Below are 11,371 nucleotides of genomic sequence, written 5' to 3'. Positions count from 1 at the left end.
AAGGTTTAGATTTAGCAATGTTCTTCGGGGCACTGCAGTAGCAATCATAATCACGTAACACCGTCGGCATCAAACTTATTTAATCAGGATCGTTTGCAACATTCAATCCAGAATTTAACAATTTGGTCATTCTCACTGCAGAGTAGAAAGAAGGGACGGACAATTTTGATGAAGTTTTATTCATGTTGGCACTACATACGTTATGGTGAATATCTTCGATAGAGACAAGTTCTAACACCCCACACATAGAATCTGCAGAAAGGATGACCCACATATATACTGGAAGCAGATAGTAACTCAGTCAACAGTAATGAGGTTAATGGTTGGTCATTCGGTTCAAGTGGTTCAATAAAAACATCGATGGTCTAGTTCAATAAAAGCGATGATGGCCTATCTGTTGTAAGGGTGTTGGGGGAGACGTTCAGTAACTTGTGGCGTACGTAGCTTTGGCTAGTTTACTGGCATTATGTGTTAAAGGTGGAGAAATTGATACCGCGTTAGTAAACCATTGTTCTCGGGGAAAGTAGCGTACATTGTGGCAATGGAACATTATCGGTATCAACCACGTGGAATTTTAAAACATAACCGTATCATGTATCTTCAAATGCGTTTCTAAATGCTAAACGTTTTATCCGGAATTATTGCCTTATAGGCGAAACTTGGAGATTCATATTTTAAATCTATACTTTTTACCTACATGATACACTACATGGTATATCAATGATTGAAATTATAATGTAATAGCTTCTAACATATACTGAGCTATTGTCAAACTAGCATTAATGCAACAATGTGCAGATGGAAAACATTGTAAATAATTATTACGTTCGTCATTATCAAACTCCAGAATATTTACGAACATATATTTACGGTAGCAAATTTACGAACAGAACTTTCACAATCATGTCTTACGAACATAATATTTCCAGTCACACCCTTACGTACAGGTTGTATGGCCTTCAAGAACAGAATTTTAAGTCGCACCTATACGAACAGAAGTGCAGCGACGTGCGTGTACGAACATAACCATACAATCGTGCATTAACAACATAACAAAGATAAGACACACTGGGAAATATCGAAGATAAAACTTTTTATTAAAAAAAACAAATTGTGTATTCTACTTGTTGTATGATATTTCTTTCACTCTTGTGATCGCTTTGCTAAAGATATCTGTATCAAACAAATGATACACTGAAAACGATATTGAAGTGGTGTGATGTTTGGAAACTTATAAAAAGGGGTTGAGTGAAAATAGTAGAAATAAACTACAGATTGTTGATCCTCTACACATCATGGTTCAATACGGAATCTGAATATATCGGTATAGCAAAGTCATGCACTGACGGAATTCAACATTGAAGGTTTGAAATGAATTTTGGTAACACGTCTTGCTAATTTTATAGTTTTCGTTTTCATATCATCCATTTGATTTCATTTACTACTTCTTGCTTGAAATGATGGAATTATTTCTTTCGGAATATCGTATCAACATGATCCTAAATCAACAGCGAGGCGTTGCCTAACACAAAGATACACATGACAAGCCGAGTAGATAATAGAATTTATAATTAATGTCTTCTCCTGGCAGATATAGTCGCACGCGTCATTTTCACTATCGCCGTACGCTGTCCGACATTCTTTATATAAATCACAAGCAGAAAGAAATCAATCACCTGTCGCTAGCACGTGCTGATGACGTAAACACAAACGTTGCCATGACAATGCTGGTGAAGCTAAACTACAATGTTATACTATCAAACAGACAGGTTTAATTCTAACAGCATTACACAACTAACAGTGCAGCCAAGTCAATCGGCCAACCGATATCGATCGGCGAATCATTTTGGACTAATGGTGTCGTGTGGTTTGTTTGGTAATGGACACATCATGTATATAATGTGTTTTTATATACTGACATCCGTTGTACTAGATCCGTACTCAATTGCAGCAAGCTGTAGCCAACTCATTTTTACATCGGATATAATTCCGTCTGTAGATTGCGTGATCCCAAAACTTAAATGAAGCGTACTGTAGTAACAACATTAAACTTCCGATAAATATGGCTGACGGTCGTCTGTAGGGCCCCATCATCCACTTCACACACACGAACAGTTACAGACGAACTGGTCGACGGCGCCTTCCGATGGCGCGAATTGCACCACGACCACTGCGTACGTCACGATGCTGCCGGCGAACTGTAAAAATAATTAAAAAAGACCATTTTTATCGCAAACAAAAATAAAGCGAATTCTATAAATAAACCACACTTGCGTTTTCGCCCACATAAATCGCCCATTAAAGTATTCCATTTCTGTGTCTCGTAACTTTTGACATTTCACCTATGGTATAACTTTATCAGTAATTGTTAGAGGTTTGAGAATTAATGCTTATTCATACAGTAATTACAGAAAATAATTAGGCATTGTGTTTTGATAATCTGGGATATTTTGTAAGTTTATTATTAAGTATAAAACCTTTGCCGTTAACGGGACGACTAAGAGCTAGGTATGTTTGGAAGTTATTGCAAATAAACTATTTTATGACCTCTCGCTAACCAAAGCTACCGCATTTATATGCGAAAGAGGCAAAGCAGAAATACCATGGTAACAGATAAGGAGAAAATATCGCGGTATCAAATCTCGACTCTGTGAATGGCAGGCATATCAATGCATAATGTTTCCTATTTAGGTCATGGAAAGAATGTTCAATGAGTATCAGCATCATTGATGGCGCATTGAAAACATGTTTTTGCCTATGCAATTCATTCTGATTTAGATTTACCTCTCAAGTGACGGATACACTTGTATTTCGAAGATTTGTTACCTTAGATTAGAAAATAGTTTAAAGTCTGTTGCGCTATTCACAGATGTAGCGGCGGGAGTGGATCAAAACATGTGGACTTTCCCGAGGGAGCACACGATGAATCCATACTGTAACAGCGAGGAACAGTATACGTAAGGTCAATGATAGTGCTATACGCCATGTGACGGTGGCGGAGAGAACAAAACATATTATTATTGAAAAAATGAAATATGCATGTGCTTTTCACGACTTAACTTGAACGTGTAGAATTTAATGACACATTACCAATATAGCGTGAGCGCGATTTAAGATGGTGTTAGAACGTCGATAGAATAGTAGATCGATCCTTGAGGCAATACTTTGTAATCTTGGTAAATGACGTCAACCAGCGCAAACTGATCATGTGATAACAATTTGTCTTAAACGCTCAATAATACCAAATTTACTTCCGAATTAGAAATTTTAGTTATATTTAGAGAAAATCTTCCTAGCTGTAAATTTTCACAGCGGATTAGTTAATAAGGCACTCTGAGACACGCTAAACCAGCGTATATTAGAGGCGCAAAGTAAACGATTACACACTGCGGCGTGTTAACGTGCCTAGGGATCGTTTTCTCTATAATATATTCCCTATAATGGGTTTTCAGGAGTAAAGTCGGTTGTAATGGAACTGTCTATTTACACCGCACGAAGCAATATAATAAACCGCTTTTATCATTCAGTTCTGATTTATTTTGGTAGATTAACGACACGTTATTAGCGATATTTCGCCAGAAGAGTATTGCTTACAATATAAACTACATTCAGAAAAAAATGTAAACCAACAATAGACAAATACCAGTGTATGTTATCGCAAGAAATTATTTGTAAAACGGTGTACGTGGAAACGGGGAATTCATACACAAGAGAACCCTTGCGAATCGTCACTGCTGTATTTGTAATGGCACGCGCCGCACCAGTCGAACTGGGTGATCCAAGTGGTCCGTTTCCTAATTAGTAACACTTCAATCAAAGTTGGCGGACCCGAGATTTGTTTTCATATCTCTTCGAAATGTCCTTTTACATGAATACAAGACAAAACATATTCTTATTCTACAAAATATTATCACACATTTATTTCTATGTATTTTGAACTCTGCAGTGTAATGTTTTTGTAATAACCGATATGTTATTAAGATAGAAACAGGATATTTATTTGAACATTCGAAGCAAACCTTTCATCATACTGTTGCTGGTTTTAGGAAAATCAAAATGCGTTCTATTATATAATACCGTACAAATGTATGAATCCAATATTTAGAACTTACAGTACTATCAGTTACGTATAGTAAGGTCGTACACTACAATACGAAAGGTAAAATAACATCACCGAGATTATACCACAATACGAAAGGTAAAATAACATCACCGAGATTATACCACAATACGAAAGGTAAAACAACATCACCGAGATTATACCACAATACGAAAGGTAAAATAACATCACCGAGATTATCACAATACGAAAGGTAAAATAACATCACCGAGATTATACCACAATACACGAAAGGTAAAATAACATCACCGAGATTATACCACAATACGAAAGGTAAAATAACATCACCGAGATTATACCACAATACGAAAGGTAAAACAACATCACCGAGATTATACCACAATATGAAAGGTAAAACAACATCACCGAGATTATACCACAATATGAAAGGTAAAATAACATCACCGAGATTATACCACAATATGAAAGGTAAAATAACATCACCGAGATTATACCACAATACGAAAGGTAAAATAACATCACCGAGATTACAAAAGAAACCAAAACTAGAAATCTCTGGCAGACATCGAACGCTCTACTTCTTCCATATGACGCGACATAATGGTACGGGAAATGGTGGTTATGGACATGATGACTTTTAAAACATACAGGCTGCTGTGTTTAAAACATTTTAAAAAATCATACTGCTCCATGATTTTGTTTCGCATGACTGGAGGAAAATAATGAAAAATATTACAAAGTTTGTTACATCGTAGGGGAGGCAACCACAACAGGTTCCGATGGAAGCAATTTCACTGTGTAGTATGATACAGAATTAAAACAACTTTATAATCATCCACCAGTCACCAAGACAAGCTTATGAAAATCTTAATGCATAAATACATATCAATTACTGTATATATGTGTAAAAGATTATTGGATACTTCAAAATTTCTTTATTGCTAGCAATGTCACCTTTTGGTAATTCTAAACAAGCACATTCACTTAGCAGTCATGCAAAAATCAGTCTCTCTTTTTTAATTTCATTTATTTTTTTTTTTTTTTTGCAACTTGCATTGTCATCTTTAATAATCAAGATAAATTTCTTTGGGATTCAAAATGTTGTATTTCATGGCATCTTTTACATCATAGTTATTCTGGGTAAAAAATAATACAATGCAGACGGATAAGTTTCATTAATAACAATGAAGCTTCAGTAAGGTCAGATGGTGTCCTACGATCAAAGTAGAATCACAGGCCAACCGAAACCGAAAGCACACATTCATTAACAACACGATTAGAATCAATGCTCAATAAAGTCGTATCTTTTGGACGGCAAAAGGTGTGAAGGAGGAAGCTCGAAGTTTCACATCATACATTTTAATGTAGCGATCGGAACATTTCTTGGACTGAAATTCTTATTTTATTTGAGTTCAGAAAAAAAGAAGGCTACAATGGACTTTTTTGTTCAATAGGAGAAATTTGCATTGAAGTGTTTTAATGCCACAGCGTGTTGCGACGGTTCCTAACAGTAACCTAACAGATGTGATAATATATCACTGTGGTATGTCGATTGAGTATGGATATGACGAATAGAGAATCAAAATGTAGACAAGAGCTCAATATTATAAAACTAGAAAAGTAAATAAGAATTTAGAGATACTCAGGAATACATACACTTTAATTTTAGAAAATGAATCGACAAGCGTGTATTAAAGAAGATGAACCCAATAAATCGTATTTCAAAAGTTGACTGACGAACGTGTATTACATGTAAACTCAAGAAAACGTAGAATACATAGTAAGCCTACGATTGACGGGCCCACACACAAGTGTTTACTTCAGAAAATGGACTTACGGATGTGGTTAATAGAAAGCGGACCTAGGAAACGTATGACTTACCGCGATAATGGTTGGTCTGTCGATTGTGAATAGTCCAAAGGCTGTGAATCCTATCGAGTGGCTGGTCAGCTGATTTAGAAACACTGTGATCTAAAAACAATGATTGGAGATATAAATTAACATTAAAAGATAACAAAGAGTTTCATCAAAATCCATTCAGTGATACGGAAACAGTAGCGATTCCTAGAAAACGCAAACGTTACGATACATTTATGGTCACGTCTAAAATGTGACATTCATTTACCAAAATGTGTACATGTAGTTGATTAAGGAACAGAGTATATTTTGCACGTCATTACGCATTTACTGGCATACATCTACAGAAATTTAATTTTTAATTGGCGACCGAATGAATATCATTCAAGAATAAAATGTGAATATTGATTAGTTCGAACAAAACCACTAGGGCAAAACAAAATGCAAAATTATATTTTGAAAGAAAATAGCAGCAAATTTATGTGTTGAATTAGTTTGTCTACCTTTCTGAAACGATTCAACTACATGTATACATAATTGGTGGAATAGAAATTATAAATACTTAACCAAAATGCCATCTCAATTAAAGAACCTATACAACGAAACCTTACATGGTGGCCTAAAGAGCAATTTGTCTGGGCGAGTCAAAATGAAATTTTAAATATTATCATACAGGGGAATGTCTTCTACTAGGGTGTTATCGCAAAGCACAATATGATATTCATTTTCCATTTTGTTCTTTTGTGTCTGAAATGATACAACTGATACCAGCTTGTCACATTAAAGCTTTGGTGAATCTACTTATTCAAACGGACTGATAACCCGACTTTGTACTATGGTATCATACCATATCCTTGCTGGCCACACCACACAATCACAATGCCACAATCAGTTGTGAAACAAATTGCATCATTCAGTATAAAACCACAAAACCAATGATATCACAATAAGGCGTCTGTCATTCTAAACTAGGTCAGAATAGCGTTGTAGGCATCTCCAATAATTCCATCAACAGTTTTATGTGTGTTCATGTAGCATGCATGCCTCCAGGGTTTTTGCCAGACCTATAGGTTCCGGTAGAAGGCCAATTACCAATTGAAAAATAGAGCTGTATTTTCCCAAATTAAGTCAACATTTTTCCAACTGTGTGAAAATTAAGTTAAAATCCCAAAATGATGTTAAATGCTACGACAATAATATTAATATCTAGTAAAAGTTGAAGGCATTTCGCAAAGATGGTATATTTTTTCCAGAATTTTTCAAAAATAATAACGGTAAACTTTCTATATGTTCTCAATTTTTGCTTAGGGTCCCTTTTCCCAAAATAGCTGTCATAAACCTGGTCTCTTTGGCATAAACAACGACCACCAATTTTACAAAGACAAAACTACGGTGTATACGATTACTGTTGGACAATTGATTGCATTCGCAAACAAACATCGTCGGAAACGCAAAAGCGATCTCGCTTCGCTTGGGTTTCCGGCCATTAAAACCTTCGTCAATAACTCAAGTTTCCATGAACCGGACAAATCTTCCCCAGTCGTTTCTACCTAATAAACAAAATCAGTTAGATCACTGAACCGTTCAGAGACATATCAAGATATGTCAATATTATACTAACCTGATGACACTCCTCCGAGGTTCGGCATGATAGATCTATATCATATAATACCTCCGCCGGGTAGTGAGCCTGTAACATGAGTATCAATTGTGGTAATTTGTGTTATTACATTCAGGATTATTAATCCATCGACAACAATATTTACTAAGCTATGCATGTAAACGTAGTTTAAGAATAGTCGCATAACAACGGAGCCAAAAATCAAACCATCATAGAAAGAAACCCTAGACTTCTAGCCAAAAATAATGAGAAAAGAACTATTTGATATCCGTATCGAAATGGCCGAGGTGCAGGAAGATACTATGACACTACTACAATACGTACAACAATAAGACACAACGATACTCTAAATAAAAAATTTAGCGGGGTTCACATATAAACACAGAGCAGAATTTTTCGATAACTTATATCCAAAATTCAGAATGGAATTGTTTTTTTATCTACAGATTACATGTTATTTTTTATATTTGATATCATAAGAATTCCTAATCGTATTGAAGTCTGTTTTCGATGTAACAATCACCTGGGAGTAGGAAATTGTTTTATCTAAAAGTTACTTTTCAAACAAAATCATGCTTTTCTAAAACGGCGAATACACAAATGTTTAAGTGTAGCTATAGGCAAACATTGTTTACTCCACTGGTATGGATTTAGAGTCGGGCTATAAGCCCCACAATCACTACCAGAGTTGTCGTTCCTTACACTAGCTTTCACTTTGGTTAATATGATGGGCAGTGAATTCGAAGAGAGAATAAAATGCACAAAACGAGCTATATTTAAAAACTGACTGCAATAGACAAACTATTCAAACTTTTTTTAAACAAGGTGCGTGACATTATCCTCCGCGCCCGGCAGTTGGTATAATCAAGTCAAAGTAACAATTATTCAAGTACATTTTAAAATGTTTGTGAGTATTGTAAAACTGAAAAAATAACAGCAGATAACAAAAAGTAACAGTAATCTGATATATAAAGAAAGTTTCATGGATTTGCATTGAACGGTTTTTGAGTTATAGCCCGAAACAAAAAGAAACAGTAATTTGGTATTTTTAACTAGGTTTCCATGGTAAAAGAATTTCGGACGAACGGATCTTTTTGTCTTTCTGTGGCTTCGTATGCAAATCCAAAAACCGTAACTAACGTACTAAGACATTGTGGTTCACGAGACCTTAGTCAAACATCCTACCGTGTAACTCATGATCCCTACGGTAATGAACTCGTATCATTAAAAGAATTTCGAAGCTGTAATTCACAAACCTCCGCATGTGACCCTGATGAACTTACCATTTGATTCACCATTCAATGAACATACCATGCGGCTATGAACATCCCTATGGTTTTTAAACTATTCATCCGCCGATAAACTTACCATGTAATTTACTAGTCCTCCGCCGATAAACTTACCATGTGATTAACTAGTCCTCCGCCGACAAACTTACCATGTAATTTACTAGTCCTCCGCCGATAAACTTACCATGTAATTTACTAGTCCTCCGCCGATAAACTTACCATGTAATTTACTAGTCCTCCGCCGATAAACTTACCATGTGATTTACAAGTCCTCCGCCGAAAAACTTACCATGTAATTTACTAGTCCTCCGCCGATAAACTTACCATGTGATTTACAAGTCCTCCGCCGATAAACTTACCATGTGATTTAACTAGTCCTCCCCGAAAACTTACCATGTAATTACAGTCCCGCGTAAAAACAGTCCTCCGAAACTACCATGTAATTTACTAGTCCTCCGCCGATAAACTTACCATGTAATTTACTAGTCCTCCGCCGATAAACTTACCATGTAATTTACTAGTCCTCCGCCGATAAACTTACCATGTAATTTACTAGTCCTCCGCCGATAAACTTGCCATATAATTTACTAGTCCTCCGCCGATAAACTTACCATGTAATTTACTAGTCTTCCGCCGATAAACTTGCCATATAATTTACTAGTCCTCCGCCGATAAACTTACCATGTAATTTACTAGTCCTCCGCCGATAAACTTGCCATATAATTTACTAGTCCTCCGCCGATAAACTTACCATGTAATTTACTAGTCCTCCGCCGATAAACTTGCCATATAATTTACTAGTCCTCCGCCGATAAACTTGCCATATAATTTACTAGTCTTCCGCCGATAAACTTGCCATATATATATATAATTTACTAGTCCTCCGCCGATAAACTTACCATGTGATTTACTAGTCCTCCGCCGATGAACACCAACATGATCTGTATAAAGCTGAGTGATACCGACCACCAGGTCGCCATGTAGGAAAAGGTATCGATGCTTTCAAACAGAACAAAGTAAAGGGTGAAGATGATGAGAGGGATGATGGTACCGACGATCAACAGGATGTACAGGGAGACCAGGCCGTCAACCATACCCAGTAACCGGACAAGGCAGCCATGTTGCTGGCGCAACTGCTCAATGTTGCCTTTAAATTTCTCGTCCAAAAATTTCTCTTCAAGAAGTTTGGCGAATGCTTTAAACGCTCGGTAAAGTCCAATCGCCAAAATGCTAAAAACGGCTGTCATTAAATACCATGCCGAAATGAAATAGAAGAAAATCAAAACGAAGAGGAACTGGAAAAAGACATTAAAGTGGTGGTGATCGGTAAAGGAACCGCCCGATCCAATCCCACCACCTCCCAAAAGGTAGGCGCCGACACCCACGAATCCAAACTCGGCTAATAACCATACTGCATATAGCACGGCTCCAACAACGGCCAGTCGTCTGTCAGAAATCGCAAGACGAGGGTCCAAAGACTTCACATGTTTGTCCCACGCTGAAAAGATTTTATTCCAGCGCTTACTGAGCCATAAATTACCAAGCGCTGTACTCGCAACCTGGAAAAACCAAATGGACGTTATAATCTGGTTACACACGACGCCGTCAAATGACGTCATCCCACTGAATGACCACAGCGACAGCCCGACGTTACACCATAGCATAAGGACGACAAAGATCCCATACACAAGACTTGGGGAACAGTAGCGTTCGGTGGTATCCTGTGACACGGGCCGTTTTCGACAGGGTCTACCGAGACTTACGCCATAAAGAAGACCTGTAAATTTCATTATCCACAAAATCGGAATCAATGAATCCTTTAAACCGCGTCTCGATTCGTCAGTTTTCTTACTATCCGGTTCAGAAGGATCATTGTTAATGGACCCGCCATTGAACGGCATCACCAAGGTCGGCATTTTTCGTTGTAGAGAGAAGCGCGCAGTCCTTGGTTAATTTGAAACTGTGATTTAAAGACGGCTGGATGTTGAATATGAATACGTAAATGAACTTCTCAAGAACATCCTCAACACTCAAACAACTACTCACGCAATCACGTTGTTATTAGCATGCGTGGTGCAGTACGGTTCGGCATCGTTCTTGCACTTACATGATGGAAGAAAGTCTGGACAAAAGACGCATGACATCTCGATATTAGTTTTAAGCTAAGTAATATAAAAGCACGGCGTTTCGTCACACTTGTGGTCAATCGATGCTGCTTCTGTCAACATGACAGTACTCTGGCTAGTTTGTCTAGGATGGCGAGATTGGAAGTGATGGACGATTTGTAAATAAACAGACATGTCCTTATTTGGACATCATATTATCCGTTACTCTTCATGCTTCCTTGGGTACACAAGTGATACATGTCCGGTCCGTTGGACCACCTGATCCTGTGCCTGCTGGTAGCGCTCGTGACTAAATGACTATGTTACAATTCTAGGGAAACAAAATCAACAATAACCGACTAGGTTAATAAACACGGTAGTCAACAAGTTTCGAGTTTGGTCAATTTACATGGATAGT

The 11,371-nt window shown here is 37.1% G+C and overlaps 1 protein-coding gene across 1 annotated transcript; it reads right to left on the bottom strand.

Moving 5' to 3' along the window:
* Positions 1-1,098: 1,098 nt before the first annotated feature.
* On the bottom strand, positions 1,099-10,919 carry LOC138324517 (gustatory receptor for sugar taste 64a-like). The gene is made up of 4 exons (XM_069269573.1): positions 9,748-10,919; positions 7,560-7,628; positions 5,963-6,052; positions 1,099-2,198 (listed from the first exon to the last, which is right to left on the bottom strand). Exons 1-4 carry the CDS (start codon positions 10,762-10,764, stop codon positions 2,100-2,102), a joined length of 1,275 nt encoding a protein of 424 aa, XP_069125674.1. The 5' UTR covers positions 10,765-10,919; the 3' UTR covers positions 1,099-2,099.
* Between the last annotated feature and the right edge of the window lie 452 nt (positions 10,920-11,371).

This window comes from Argopecten irradians, chromosome 5, assembly GCF_041381155.1.
Source record: "Argopecten irradians isolate NY chromosome 5, Ai_NY, whole genome shotgun sequence".
Lineage (NCBI taxonomy): Eukaryota > Metazoa > Mollusca > Bivalvia > Pectinida > Pectinidae > Argopecten > Argopecten irradians.
The sequence above is the reverse complement of the archived record's forward strand: the minus strand, read 5'-3'. Positions and strand labels throughout refer to the sequence as shown.

What these genes read in the sequence shown, in the direction of transcription:
- LOC138324517 (XM_069269573.1), bottom strand. Translation starts at nt 10,764, where the DNA reads ATGCCGACCTTGGTGATGCCGTTCAATGGCGGGTCCATTAACAATGAT. An exon ending in CCTCGGAGGAGTGTCATCAG is followed by an intron (nt 6,053 to 7,559) that starts GTTAGTATAATA and finishes CATTGTTTTTAG; the next exon opens with ATCACAGTGTTTCTAAATCA. An exon ending in ACAGACCAACCATTATCGCG is followed by an intron (nt 2,199 to 5,962) that starts GTAAGTCATACG and finishes TTATTTTTACAG; the next exon opens with TTCGCCGGCAGCATCGTGAC.